The sequence below is a fragment of the Erpetoichthys calabaricus genome, chromosome 4, assembly GCF_900747795.2.
Source record: "Erpetoichthys calabaricus chromosome 4, fErpCal1.3, whole genome shotgun sequence".
NCBI lineage: Eukaryota > Metazoa > Chordata > Cladistia > Polypteriformes > Polypteridae > Erpetoichthys > Erpetoichthys calabaricus.
This window is the reverse complement of record NC_041397.2, coordinates 54,237,266-54,253,050: the sequence shown is the minus strand read 5'-3', so window position 1 is coordinate 54,253,050 and position 15,785 is coordinate 54,237,266. Positions and strand designations below refer to the sequence as shown.

The window sequence follows — 15,785 nt, the reverse complement described above, 5'->3', positions numbered from 1 at the left end:
TCTCAGAGGCGTCTCAGCATGCTGGAAGCCCACCATTAGGTCTTTTGTCTTGCTGATGTTAAGTTGCAGGCTGTTGTCCCTGCACCACAAGACAAAGTTCTTTCCTATGATACTGCTAAGCAATCTCTTACTTATTGGCACTACATATCATGTCTGATAGCAGTTTGACTAATGGAAAGAAATTATTTAAATGAAAATCAGTGCTAAATAGAAAATAATGCATTAAAACTAAAATGATTTGGTTGCTTACAATATTTAATCTACACTATTACACTCCCCTTTTACAAAATGTGCATTTTGCTCAAAGTTTAAGGATTCCCATATTAATATTCATTTTAACATATATTTGAATATGCTATACTATTAACATATTAAATATGTTAATAGTACTTGTAAATGTGGTTTACTGTTTTAGCAACTTATTTGCTAAATCTATATAAACTCTCTGAGCCTTCCTTGCATGAAGAATTATATAGGAATAAACAAATAAGTTGTACAAAAAGAACTAACGAATAATATGCAAAAGACAAATAGAGAGGGGGGAATTTAGCAAATATAACATACTAGGGAGCTTTGCCCCCTGCTCGCTTCGCTCGCCCACCCTGTGAAGGGGGGGAGCTGAACGCACCCCAAGGAAACGTTGCTGCTCTTCCGAAACCCCTCTTAAACGGTGATACAATGGGAAACAAATGCAGTTTTTTTTTTTTTACCTCCTCTTTGCTCGATCAGCTGCTGACTTGCTGCTGCTGCCATGCCGCGTGATCAGCATCTTGTGTAGCACTTCGAATGTTTAAAAGCCTGTACAGCAGCTGTCCTACTCTTTGTCTCACTGCCTTGTCTCTCTTCTCCCCGAGACATCTTCAAACACTATTTGATCTCTTTTCGCTGTTCCGTTATTTCACCGGGTGATATTTTGCATTTGTTTTATGCTAATGCGATCTTTACTATCATTTTTTTTGAGACTTTCGAATTTTCCTACTTCAATTATCTCTAACTTGCTCTGCATGTGTATCGCGCCAACGTTTTTGAATTCTTTACGACATTCTACTTTGTCTTTTTCCAGCCCCAGGTGTGGTTAAATCTCTTTGCACAAAGTCTAGTCTCGCGGGACGTGAAAGTGTCTTTCTGAGAAGGTCACGTCTTGTCTCTCTGAACAGGTCTCGTCTCGTCCCAAGTTTTTTTTATATAATAGAGAGATTGTAGTATGCACAGCAGCTCAATTTCAACTTTAACAATGATGAAGCCACATTATCAGACATATCATTTGAACAGAGTCCCAGAGTTAGGAGCCACTGAACTGGAGTTCACCGACCACTTAGTTTGAGGTACCAGCATTAAACAAAGAATTGCTGTTATTGATGGAGTCTGCCAGTAGCATAGATTTGTTGGGTTTAATAAAAAATACTGTAGTGAATCTAGTTTAGCTATATTACAAAAATTGTATTTTAAATATTCAAAACTCGATAAAAAATGCTACAAAATCATTAACTTGACCTAATCTTAGATATCCGAAGTTGATCACATGTTTAAAGTAAGTTTTGATAACAATGAATTCTAACAATAAAACAAAAAGTTAGCACTAATTGCAAATGAGCTTGTAATCCAGTCTAGGGTGTTTTTTTTTCCCATTACATCCAGTAGAGGCTAATGCTTTCAGTAATTATGGTGACTTACAAAAGCTGGGCAATAACCAAACGTGTGCTTGCAGTCCTGACTATAATCGTAGTGGTTAGTGCAGTTCTAGTTCTGCTGCCTTGCAGTAAGGAGACCAGGGTTTATATCCCGGCTGCTCTGTGCCTGGAGTTTGCATGTTCTCCTTATGACTGCATAGGTTTCCTTGCACAGTTTAAAGACGATGAATTGGCATTGCAAATTTGAAGTGTGTGTGTGTTTCAGTTCACCCTGTGTATCTCCCGCCTTGTGCACAGTGATTTCTGCCCCATGACCCTGCCCTGGATAAGCAATCGATGGATGGATGATTATAGTATATTGACCATAATGTGTTCTGTTATAGGTACTACTTGAAAGCTCTTTTAGTCATAAGAAATCCTGAAAATGAAAGCAGAGAATCAAAAAAAAATATCTTGTTGTTTGAATGTCTAGCCCATCTAAACAATGAAAGTTTTGTTTATGATCAAATTTACTTCACTTTGTAGGAAATAGTGAATAATGGTTTACTAGGGAGATGTTACCTGAATGGTCATCCCCTGATTGTCAGTCAGTCCTTTTCTAATCCTAACCCAGCTAGCATAGGGCACAAAGTGGGAACAAACCTTGGACAGGTTGCCAATCCATAGCAGGGCAGACACACACCAATTTAGTATCACCAATCCACCTAACCAGCATGTCTTTAGACTATGGGAGGAAACCCATACAGACACGGGGAGAACATGCAAACTCCATGCAGGGAAGACACAAGATGAGAACCCTGGTCTCCTTACTGAGAAACAACAGCCCTACCACTGTGCCACCTATCTCCTGATTGTGCCAAAAAATACTGAAATATAACCAACAAGAATTGCATAACATTTCTGTTTTATACAGGTATCTAATATCAGGTCCTTTGCAGGAATTTTTTGATGTCACCTTGATGCATTTTTTAAAACATTCAAAAAGGTGTTTATGCATTTAATATATATTACAGGTTATAGACAAGTCAGAAATGCTTAGCTAAGATTTTTAATTATAACAGCAAAAACATAATTATGGTATTTACTGTTCATTCTATTTAATCAGACTGGACTTTTCTTACCATCCCAGTTATTATTCTTGAAATGAATTAAATTGTCCGAACTGTTGTATCACCTTTTTTTTTTATTATTTTTTTTCTTTCATTGATCTGCTCACATGTTTCATTAAGCTTAGAAATAATGTAAAATAAAGGCCATTTGTTAAGAAATAACTGTTGTAATGCATTGCAGTCAGGCCATTCCAACTTAATTCTTTAATTCAAAATAAGATAGCAAGGATCATAACTAGAGCTAAGAAGTACACCTATATAACACCAATTGGCTCAGGGACTAATTTTAAAAATACACTTCTTGAATATAAAGAAATAAGAACCTAATTAAAAAGCTAATTAATAGGGCAGGTTCAGTTATGGGACGCACTCTGGACCCCCTTGAGTTAGCAGTAAGTAGTGAATTTAAACAGAATGGATTGCCATTGTGAACAAAGCTGCATATCCTCTGTCTGACACACTAACACTGAGGACTGCCAGCCAATGAAGTATTCAGCAGATGTGTGTCAAGAAATGCGACTGAGGCTCCTTTATAGTAACAGCAATATGCCTGCATAATGGCTCACTGTGGCTGGGACTGTCAAGTCTGAAGTTTTATTTATCTTCTTTTTAAAGTTGTCTTCCTTTTGAGTCATTCTGGTGTGTGTTCAGACCATAGTATGAACCTATACAGTATATATATTTATTTTTCTCTCTATTTATGTATTTATTTATTTAAGGAGTTTCTGTAAAAAGCCAAATTTTCCCCTAAACAAATAAAGTATCTATCTATCTATCTATTGTAAAATGATCCAGAAAACACAGGAAAGAGGTTTGGGAGCAGCTACAAATATACTTGAAATTGGCTGCCAAAATTGTAGCAAAAGATATGGTTCAAGTGGTGCAGATGAGTCCATAACCAAGAACAAAACAAACAGGCAAACATGGAGGTTATATAGAGGGAAAAGGGAAATGATGTCATCAGAGAGGAACCGGAAGTGTCGTCTTTTGAACAGAACCGGAAGTGACGTCATTGGGCCCAAGCAGAATTTTCCGTGATTGGTCTGTCAATGGAAAGGAACAAGGATTAGTGCACTCTGCTGTCCCCTGGTTTGGCGAGGAATTACCCGTCTTTTGAGCCTTTAGCTGGCTCCCATGTGCACGTGTATGACACTGTCTATCTATATCTTTTGCCTGCTTTTATGTTGCATTTCTTTTAGTCTTATTTTATTAATAACTAGTTGATTACCTAGTGGCTTCGCTCAATGAGTGCATGGGAAAAAAATAAAATGTAGTCTATAAGTTATTAAACAGTAAAACATTAACATTTAAGAAGTAAAGATATATTGAGCACTACTGGAGTGGTTTGGGGTAAACTACATTTTAAAGGCGCTATAACACAACAGGTAAGTAGTACTAACAGTAGCTAAAATGCATTTGGATTATCACTCAGTAGTAGATCCCTTGTGAAAGCGCTACACGACGGCTGTGGTATAGAAATTACATTAACTACGTGCCTGTGATTTACTTCTTAAAATAATTCATCACAAAAGGAACTTTGAATGTTGTGTGGTTTTAGTGACCCGAACTCACCTTAAGGAACAGTAAGTAGTAGTGCTGGGTAATTTACAAACAGAGTCTTGCTTTGATGGTGCCGATTACACTCACCCGCAAAGATTTCCACTCTCCCAGGAGCTGACGGGGCACTTGAAGTGCCACAAACAGTGAGAGAAGAGAGGACACTGCTCGAAACTGCAAAGCTCTTGACCCCATGGAGCAGCCCAACATTCCGTGCCTCCCAGTGTCCACTTTGTTCTCACGCACATTGTTTACAGCTCGCCGCAGTTAAAAATTAGAAAGACGCAAAGCTGTTTTCCTGATCTCTTCTACTATTAAATACTGCCAACTAAAAAAAAGTTACAACGTGGCAGTTTCCCCGACAGTCACGTGGACGAATAAATAAAACTTCTCTGTCAGAACGTGCTTGGCGGCGGACGGGTCAGCGCTGTAGTCCAGAGAGGAGGGCTGGGAGAGGACGATGCAGGGTGTACTCCTATGGGATAGATCGTCGTGTTTGGGTTTACTTCTTTTCAATATCAGTAAAATAACTCTCACACAAATAATAACAATTCATAAAGATGATATAAAAATGGCGTCCACAAACGAAGTGATTAGTTCCTGTATTATAATATGTTCTGTGGTCATATGTAATTTCCATATCGCGTGGTCATACGTAATTTCCGTTCATACATAATTTCCATATCGCGTGGTCATATGTAATTTCCGTTTCAAACGCGAAAAGAATTTTATATATATAGATTATTTAGCTTGGCACTAAATAAGAAAAATTTGCAATTGAAAAATAAGGTATTATATGAATAGCCTGAGTTAGACGGTGATTTCTCTGTTTGCTTTCTTTCTCCAGTATAACAGCTTTGAACAACTCTGCATTAATTTCACTAATGAAAAGCTGCAGCAATATTTCAATCACCACATGTTTGTTTTGGAACAAGAAGAGTACAAGAAAGAAGGGATTGACTGGGTGTTCATTGACTTTGGGCTCGACCTGCAGGCCTGTATTGATCTCATTGAAAAGGTAACACTAGCTTTGATTTCTTAAGTTCCTGTAAATAAAAAGAAAGTTGGTGGCCCAGTGGCAAGCACCGCTGCCTCGTACTGTAGTTCAAATGCCACTCAGAGTTTGAAAGTTATCCAGCATAGTGATGGGATTTTTTGAGATACTTGTTTCCTTCCACATCTCAAAGATGTCCAGAATGAATTGATGGATGTCCCTAAAACTAGTCCAGAGCGAGTGAATGTGAGTGAGTATGTGAGAGAGTCTGCTGTTAAACAATCAACTTGTCCTGGACTGGCTCCCCATAAACCCCTCATTCCCCACATGAAATACTTATCAAAATGACCATCTGCAATTGTTACTAGTCCCTTGTGTTTGACTGCACATTTCTAAGATGCGCTTTTCTTTTTGTAGCCTCTGGGCATCTTATCCATCCTTGAAGAGGAATGCATGTTTCCAAAGGCCACTGACATGACATTTAAAAGCAAGCTCTATGACAACCACCTTGGGAAGTCTGCAAACTTCCAAAAACCCAAGCCAGACAAGAAGAGGAAATACGAAGCCCATTTTGAGCTTGTTCACTATGCTGGAGTGGTAATTTTTGTCATTTTACTTTTTAAAAAAATTAAAATTACACAATTTGCATTTAGTGCTTGCTTAATCATTATACATTTTCCTACATAAATTGACTGTATTGTTTAATTTTAATTTGAATGATAATTTATCATCTGTCATTCAATTATTTTATCAGTATTATTTTTATAATCTACTACTATTTCATTTTGTTTTGTTTAATTGTTTAGTTTTACAGACAATATTGACAAGATAACAAATAATTTTCTTTTGAGGTCCCTTATAATATAATTGGCTGGCTGGAAAAGAACAAAGATCCTCTAAACGAAACTGTAGTTGGGTTGTTCCAGAAATCAGCGAACAAACTGCTTGCAAGCCTTTTTGAAAACTATGTTAGTGCCAACTCTGGTATGTATTACACAGGTTTAGCATAGCGGCCTACAGCATGTTTGAGTTTTACAAATGTGAAAGTATGGTTTCTAAAAATGTATCAGTTACATAACATACATTTTATCATTAATCCAGAGACATATTTAAATTTTTTTTTTTCATTTTTCAAAGTGACACCTTAAACATAGAGTGTTACGTTAGCTTCCCTTACTGATTTTGAACATTCATTTGTAGTAACAGCCTCATTTGTAGTAACAGCCTTCCATGCTTTCATGCTTAGTGTTCAGCATAATGTTATCTTATTGTGCTTTTATCATCAGACAGAAGTGGTGAAAAGAAAAGAAAAAAGGGTGCATCCTTCCAAACAGTGTCTTCAATGCACAAGGTAATTTTATAACCATTGTTTTGACAGCATTAGATCTTACATAAATATATGTCGTGGTAGACATGATTGTGTCATTTATTACTGACTAGCAAAATACCCGCGCTTCGCAGCGGAGAAGTAGTGTGTTAAAGAGGTTATGAAAAAAAAAAGGAAACATTTTAAAAATAACGTAACAGGATTGTCAATGTAATTGTGTTGTCATTGTTATGAGTGTTGCTGTGTTTTATATATATAAAATACACACACACACATATAAACATATATATACATATACATATACACATATATATACATATCTACATATATATATATATATATATATATATACATATACACATCCACATATCAACATATATATATACACATATATACACACACACACGGTTTATGGGTGATGATTGTTTTACTCTTTTTATGTTTATTTTATTTTATTGTAGAATCAACTCCTATCTGCGCACAGCAGGGCAGCCGTGGGCGGATGCGTATGGTGTATTGACTCCATGTTATCGTGCATTGCGCTGTCAGTGGTATTTTGATAAAAGAATTTGAACAACATATAAGAAGCGTACAAATTATTAAACAGTAAAACATTAAATTTAAGAAGTAAAGTTACATTAAGTACTACTGCAGTGCCTTCGGGTATACCTCATTTTTTGTTTGCCCATTACATGCTTAAATGTATAAATTTTTTGGTGCACCTACCCGAGAACACGCGACATATAACAGAGCGTGGGAGAAGCATGGATTTTAAACACGCGTTGAGTTCATCTGCTGGTCTCCCTCGTGGAATAACTGGTAATGTTTGACTAAAATGTACAGCGAGTAAAACGACATTACCTCCTATTTTTTTTTTTTACGATCTCTGAGATCTTGCTTTTTTCGGTTCAAGGCTTCATAAGCTCTTTTATGTTGTATGGTGTACTTATCCCAAACCATCATCTTTGAATGTTGCAAGACTTTCGCCTTGTATGTAGATCGGGGTAATTACATTCATTGCATTCCTAGTCTGAATCACAATGTGATTGTATGGGTGGTTACCTGGCACTGTAGGGTTGCCACCCGTCCTTTAAAATACGGAATCGTGCCGCATTTGAGAATGAAATTGCGCGTCCCGTTTTGAATCAATACTGGACGGGATTTATCCCGTATTTTTTTTTATCATTTTTTTTTTTAAAGCAGCGTCTCATGCAAATCATCCCACACGCATTTTTTGAAGATGCCTCCTTTCCTAGTTTTGATTGGGTAATACTTGATGTCATCGTTAGTTTGATTGGTGTTTTTAACTGTCCAGTGAGGAGGGCGTGTCTTTTAAGTACAGTCTGCAAAGTGTTGGCACTGAGATGTGGCGTCAGCGCCATTGTTGAAGCCCCTAACGTTGCGGTCAGCAAGTCGGCTAACATCCGCCATGTGCCGTCTTTCAGTTGCGAGAAGCAGATCATAGAATGGTTGAAACTGTTGCCCCTAACGTTGCGCCACGGCGTGTGGTTCGTTTATACCTCGTGTCTTCTCATTAAACTTTTATCTCGCGAATATGTTATTGCAATCCGCAGCAGGAGCGTTTCTATAAACTTAATTTAAACTTACGTTTTACACCGTGCTTTGTTTCCCTTATGAACATGCTTGTATGCTTAACTCGCTCCGTTCTCAATTGTTTAATAAATTTTTTGCTCTTCGCTGTTTGCGGCTGTTCCTCCATTTCCCCCTACTTCGTTGTTTTATCTCGCGAATATGTTATTGCAATCCTTAACGGGAGCGTTTCAATAAACTGATTGAAAATAGTTTTGCATTTACCTTTTTAGTAAAAGGCGAGCTTTTAAGCCTGAGAAATCACCGCGTAAATGCACACGTTTAATTGGACATGTGTTAATATGTATGGTTACACAGTATTAAAAGACAGTGAACAACGTCAGTTACCTTTGTTCCCGCGTTTGATAAAAGGTGAGCTTTTAAGCCTGAGAAATCACCCCGTAAATGCACACGTTTAATTGCACATGTGTTAATATGTATGCTTACACAGTATTAAAAGACAGTCAAAAATTAACGTCATTTACCTTCGTTCCCGCGTGTGACTCGTGCTGTAAATCTCTTCCTTGTTTTCAGTTCACGTGATTACGTAGGAGGCGTGATGACGCGATACGTGACTCCGCCTCCTCCATTACAGTGTATGGACAAAAAATATGTTCCAGTTATGACCATTACGCTTTGAATTTCGAAATGAAACCTGCCTAACTTTTGTAAGTAAGCTGTAAGGAATGAGCCTGCCAAATTTCAGCCTTCCACCTACACGGGAAGTTGGAGAATTAGTGATGAGTCAGTCAGTGAGTGAGTGAGTCAGTCAGTCAGTGAGGACTTTGCCTTTTATTATTATAGATTGGTATTTCATCCATCCATTTTCCAACCCACTGAATCTGAACACAGGGTCACGGGGGTGTGCTGGAGCCAATCCCAGCCAACACAGGGCACAAGGCAGGGAACCAATCTCGCACAGGGCGCCAACCCACCGCAGGATACACACACCCACCCACACACTAGGGCCAATTTAGAATCGGCAATCGACCTAACCTGCATGTCTTTGGACTGTGGGAGGAAACCGAAGCAAACGGGGAGAACAAGCAAACTCCACTCAAGGAGGACCTGGGAAGCGAACCCAGGTCTCCTTACTGTGAGGCAGCAGCGCTACCACTGCGCCACTGTGGTATTTCAGTCATTGTGAAACCTACAAGCCCATACTCTCGTGAATAAAAAGATGATGCTTAATACCCACCATCATATTTGACACATGTACTTCATTAAGGAGTGACACACAATCCTCATGAACTACCAAGGCTGTCAAACAGTTTAATCAGGCATAACATTTTGCGTCTGTAAGTAGTTAGTACTGCTGCCTCACAACTCCAGCAATAATGAAATGAAGTGAGAGGATCACTGACTAAAAGTCCTCGTTACCAGAGCCGAGACGTAAAACAAACATTATGGTCAGACTCAAAAAAGGAATTTCTCTTGATCCCTGGATCACTTCATTGATAGAATAGAAAGGCCCTCAGTACTCCAGCAATACATAAGAAAAGTGTTTAGCTAAGACACCTATGGAGAATGACAAGCAAGATATTTTTCTTGTTCTGTAATCATGGATATGCTAACAATTCTTTGTTCAGACAAAATTTTATAGACATGAGTATATGAGAGCATCTTTAGCATATAGGTGATAGCGTGAAAATTGCAGACAAGTACATTTACCCGAAAAGGTAAGTGAGGAAAGTCATAACACTTAGAATGGAATACATTCATGAGGCTGAGACTCAGGTTCAGAGGTAGCTTCCTAGAGAAGCATCTGCACACTTTAAAGCATGATATATAGTGCCTCTGTTGTATCTTAAGGCATCTTTTCAAGGATAACTTCGACACACTGGCATCTCTTAGAATAATGCTTGTTTATCTAAAACAGCCAGAAAAACCTTCTGAGCCTAAGAGTCCAAGATGCTAAAGGGTTGTGAAATTATCTCTAGCATAACCAAAGAGCCTTTTAGCAAGTAATAATAACGCTAGAGTTTTTGGTTGAATCCACAAATCTGGAAATACCCAAAAGTCCAAGGAGGTGACCTTTGTACCCCTCGCCCTCTGATGTCATTCCATACCTGACCCATGATGTCACCACTAACAACCACATAGCAACTGTCAATACTAAAGTCCAAAAATGGTGATGTACACAGAAAAACAAGATGGTGCACAAAAAATAAATATCATAAGTAAAGATGTGTAGAAACAAAAATAAATATGACCATTAGATTGCTGGATCTTAGAATCCTTCAAAACGATGTATAAATTATTTTCAAGCCCCAGGAATCGTAAGGAAAACTTAAAATTAAGAGTCAAATCTTGACACCAGCAGATCCTGGTCTGGTCACCAATTCTAGAGAGGTTGTTGTGCAGTACATTCCCACCCTGCATGTGTGGGCTTTGCTCCTGGTCCTCTTATTTTCCTTATACATCCAAAGAAGGATATATGGGACCCATGGTTGTGGCTCTGGCAAGCAAATCTCATTATGGTTGTTGGAAATTATGACATAGCTGCTGTTATTTATTTGTTTATTAATTTGCAATTGTTAAAGAGAGGTACAACAAATGCACAGCACTCAGTTGGAATGGCAGTATCGTTCAAATCTTACTGCACATAACATGTCCTTTTTTTTTTTAAGGAAAATCTTAACAAGCTGATGACAAATTTGAGATCCACAGCCCCTCATTTTGTACGCTGTATAATTCCTAATGAAACTAAAACACCAGGTAAGCTACTGGGAATTTTTTGTGTTATTGGTATTTTGTGACAGGTGTGTAGTTTTTTGCAGAACCAAAGATTAATGTGACTTCAACAAGTAGGGAAGTGTGCTGAAGATTACATTTTGACATCGCTGCTTGTTCCCATGATAGAAACAAAACCAGGCCAAATCATGTGTTTTTTAATGCCTGATATGACCTTTCCATTTATATTTTTAAGGATTATGTGGATTTACAGAGCAAATCTTGTACTATAGAAAGTGAGCGGATTATGAAAATGCCTATTTGAGAATGATTTATTTTCCTGCATTGACCCCTGATTGAAAGGAAACAAATGAAGTATCTGTGATTACATACTGTTAAAGTCAAGAACCTCTGTGGAAGAAAAAGGTTTGAAATACCTGGGAAGCGTGCCAATTTGAAACATTTTTTAGGAATAAGATCAAACTACAGTACCTTGCAAGCCTTTTTAAGTTCAAGTTTCTCCTAACATAAATCTTTTGACCTATTAAAGTCTTCAAAACATGGAGGGATTAGTCTTCGTTGTAGGTCTTATTTGGAGAGCTAGATGTCATCCTATTGTGCTTCTGGCACATTCAATTTTTAACATGTGCTGTTTTGTGTTATTTGTTTTGCTTTGCCTATATCCAGTAACTTGTGCTTCTTGTTTACTTTGGTCTTGATTTACCATTTCTCATGTGCCCATTTAGAAGGTACCTTGTGTAGGTCGGCATTCACTCTGATGACAAAGGGTGAGGTGAGGAAAGCAAGCCCCTGTGGGCTCAACGATATCTTTATCAGGATCATCTAATTAATTATTTTATTTGTTATTTATTTTCTACCTTGTTAATTTATTGATAACATCTTTTATGTGTTGTGGTTTGGCTTCCTTGGATGCTTTCCCTGTTACTGTTGTCATTGTTGATGATATCTTATTTAAAAGTGTTGGGCATCACCTGTACTTTCTACAAATAATGCAATTTAAAAGACTTAAAATAAATCACAATAATCATTGTTTCCAGAACTACAATTTCTAGTATTGCCCAATATAAAGATGTTGATCTGATGCTTGCTGTATATTGCTGTATATATAGATACTGCTCAAAAAAAATTAAAGGAACACTTTTTAATCAGAGTATAGCATCAAGTCAATGAAGCTTCTGAGATATTGATCTGGTCAGTGAAGTAGCAGAGGGGGTTGTTAATCAGGTTCAGCTGCTTTGGTGTTAATGAAATTAGAGGGGCAACAATGAGACAACCCCGAAAACAGGAATGGTTTAACAGGTGACATTTTTCCCTCCTCATCTTTTCTGACTGTTTTCTCACTAGTTTTGCATTTGGCTACGGTCAGTGTCAGTACTGGTAGCATGAGGCAATAATCTGGACCCTACAGAGTTTGCACAGGTAGTCCAACTTCTCCAGGATTTCACATCAATATGTGCCATTGCCAGAAGGTTTGCTGTGTCTCCCAGCACAGTCTCAAGGGTATGGAGGAGATTTCAGGAGAAAGGCAGTTACTCTAGGAGAACTGGACAGGGCCATAGAAGGTCCTTAAACCCATCAGCAGGACCGGTATCTGCTCCTTTGGGCAAGGAGGAACAAGATGAGCACTGCAAGAGCCTTTCAAAATGACCTCCAGCAACCCACTGGTGTGAATATCTCTGACCAAACAATCAGAAACAGACTTCATGAAGGTGGACTGAGGGCCTGACGTCCTCTAGTGGGCCCTGTGCTCATTGCCCGGCACCATGGAGCTCGATTGGCATTTGCCATTGAATTCCAGAAATGCAGGTCCACCACTGGCGCCCTGTGCTTTTCACAGATGAGAGTAGGTTCACCCTGAGCACATATGACAGACGTGAAATAGTCTGGAGAAGCCATGGAGAATGTTATGCTACCTGTAACATTGTTCAGTATGACTGGTTTGGTGGTGGGTCAGTGATGTCTGGGGAGGCATATCCAAAGAGGGACGCACAGACTTCTACAGGCTTGACTGCCATTAGGTATTGGGATGAAATCCTTGGACCCATTGTCAGACCTTATGCTTGTGCAGTGAGTTCTGGGTTCCTCCTGATAGATAGATAGATAGATAGATAGATAGATAGATAGATAGATAGATAGATAGATAGATAGATAGATAGATAGATAGATAGATAGATAGATAGATAGATAGATAGATAGATAGATAGATAGATAGATAGATAGATAGATAGATAGATACTTTATTAATCCCAGGTACACGACAATGCCCGGCCTCATGTGGCGAGAGTATGCAGGCAGTTCCCCCCATGTCAGGCATGCATACAAGCACGTGGGGACCATACAAACTACTGAGTACGATTTGGAGTTGCTGCAATGAAATTTCGTCAAAATGTACCAGCCTGCAACATCATTTTTTCACTTTGATTTTTGGGGTGTCTTTGAATTCAGCCCTCTGTAGGTTGCTAATTTTCATTTCCATCAAACGATGTGGCATCCTTTCATTTTTAACACATTACCCGTCCATATCAATATAGATATCCAGCAGGATTTTTTTCCCATTGAGATCTGATGTGTTTTCACAGTGTTCCTTTAATTTCTTGAGAAGTTTTCTGACAAAAATTTTGGATTTAGATGCCTACCCATTACATTTTTGTCATGTCTTCTGCATCCAATCCCGTGTGTGGCCGTATCATCACCAGACTTAAGTTATTGGAAATTAAGATTCTTTGTACAGATGAGATAATGACAAGACTATTGCATACAGCTAGTTATGTACTGAATGAAAAACGTTTATGGGTAGTAAAGTTCAGAAAAATATTTTAATAATTTTTAATTACTTTCCACCTTTCCACTTTCTCATGTGGGTTATACCAGGTTACTCATCTACTTTGAGCTAAAGGTCATTCACCTTAGAAACCAGTTGTTTTTGACTTTGACACAAAGGTAGCTACTATGTGTTAGTGCCAGGTCAAAACAGTTTTTGACTCAGTTCCCCAAGGGTGAACATTTTTGTGACAGAATTAGGAGTGAGGAGAGCTCTAAAGGTAAACTAAAAGAGCAGAAAAAACTAGGCCTAATTTGCTATCGGAAAGGTCAAAACCAGTGATCAAAACCCAAAATGCTAAGCAAAAATCAAGGTTGAATAAACAAATATTAAAAAGGTATGTTACATAACCAAAAAGAATTGCAAGGAAAATGGTGGTAGTTTTTGTCTTGAACTCAAAGTTATTTCTATTTATAGTCTAGGGGGTAATCAAGTCACATGCAGAATGATGTAGGTCACACGATGGCTTCATGGAGGACAACTTTAAACAATATGTCCACATCACAAACGAAACAACACAAAATGGCAGTGGCATGAAGAATAATTTGAAATAATGTTAGTAAAAGAAAATAACTTTAGCAATAATAAAATTAATACAAAATAAAGGCCACAAAGCTAGTTATTTTATGCCTCAACATTGTTTGATACCTACGACATTGAATGATACCAGAAAAAAACCTCGTGAATAATCATGAACATTGTGTCCAACATGGGGCCCATGCTCTCTGCGAATGTGTTCTTTTCAGAAATGCAGCTCATAGTTTGAACCTGTATACTCTATCTATCTATCTATCTATCTATCAAATCCAACATCAGTCTGTCTGTCTGTATGGTTGTCCCTTTTTATGAGAGAACTATTTAATGGATTTAGATTGGGTTTTTTTAAATATAATTTGCTTGAACATTCCAGTTGATTTTGCAACTTCTCTCATTGCACTAAGTATCATAGTTCGCTCGCAGCAGTGATTTATTCGTGTGAATCTGAGAGAGAGGTTGTGGGCCGACGGGAGGGAGAAGCGGGACCTCAGGAGTGAGGAGCTGTGTGGAGCCTTCCTCATTCACATGTCAGCCTCCATTTGAGTTGGTCTACCTCTCGCCATATGTGGGAGCGTACCTTTGCTCTGCTTAGTTAGCAATACCTGTTTGTTCAGCAGACATTATCATCTAGAGATTGTTAAGAAGTAACATTTGACATTTTTGAGAGAGATCAGAGCTACGTGTGTTTTAGAATTACAGTTCTCTTCGCAGGACACTCCCATCAGACTTTGCCCGTCATCCCAAGAGGAACTTGTGCTGATGTGGTGGATGCATGCCTTAAGTGCTCATCTATCTGGAGTGAAATCACCAAGCTGTCACTGACCCTGAATAGCTGAGCATAGCCATTGGAACAGAGCAATAGTCATTTAATTCTTCAGTGAGGGTCATTGATGACTGTGGTTCCTTCTTTCCGTGGAATGGGGACATGGTTCTTCTTCGCACAGACTTGATGTCACATTTGCACCAACAGACCTCCAGATTGAGGCATCTTGAGAGGCCTTAAATAGCCACACTTTAAGTATATTCAGTGAGCTATTTGTATTAATGTCAGGTATGGCTATCTACCAACTGAGCTATTTGTATATGCTATGTATAGATTAGTCCCTCTAAGACTCCAATATAACACATTCTTTCATTATCTATGAACAGTGCATCTGCTCTAACCACTTAAAAGTCCCTGCCTGAAAGACCTGTCCTTAGTACATAGTTAGCCCCAGAAATCACAATATCAAATAGTTATTTTTCATTTTTGATTAAGCAGGGTAGCTACTCTAGAGATACAGTAGTAAGGTAAAAGGGATGCGTATGTATACAATAGGGAGACAGGGCAGATAATTGATAAAGGATTAAAAAAAGGCTTAAAGGATTAGTTAAACTCATCTGTGGGCTAAATTGATCTTTAACTCAGGTCCCCAGCTCATTATTATGAAATTCTAAATATACATCTGTGCAAGTCATGGGTGTTTTTATGATAGTTCTAAGTTATGGCCTATGTAGGAATGGCCCTATTAAGGCTTAAAATGTC

At 38.2% G+C, this 15,785-nt stretch overlaps 1 protein-coding gene across 1 annotated transcript in view; it reads left to right on the top strand.

Annotated features, from left to right (window-relative positions):
* Window positions 1–15,785, top strand: part of LOC114651090 (myosin-7-like) — a 200,879-nt gene that overhangs the window by 38,241 nt on the left and 146,853 nt on the right. The window contains exons 14-18 of the mRNA XM_051926523.1: window positions 5,145–5,315; window positions 5,709–5,888; window positions 6,143–6,275; window positions 6,578–6,642; window positions 10,839–10,926. Coding sequence (XP_051782483.1) covers window positions 5,145–5,315; window positions 5,709–5,888; window positions 6,143–6,275; window positions 6,578–6,642; window positions 10,839–10,926 — 637 coding nt within the window. The remainder of the gene's footprint in view (window positions 1–5,144; window positions 5,316–5,708; window positions 5,889–6,142; window positions 6,276–6,577; window positions 6,643–10,838; window positions 10,927–15,785) is intronic.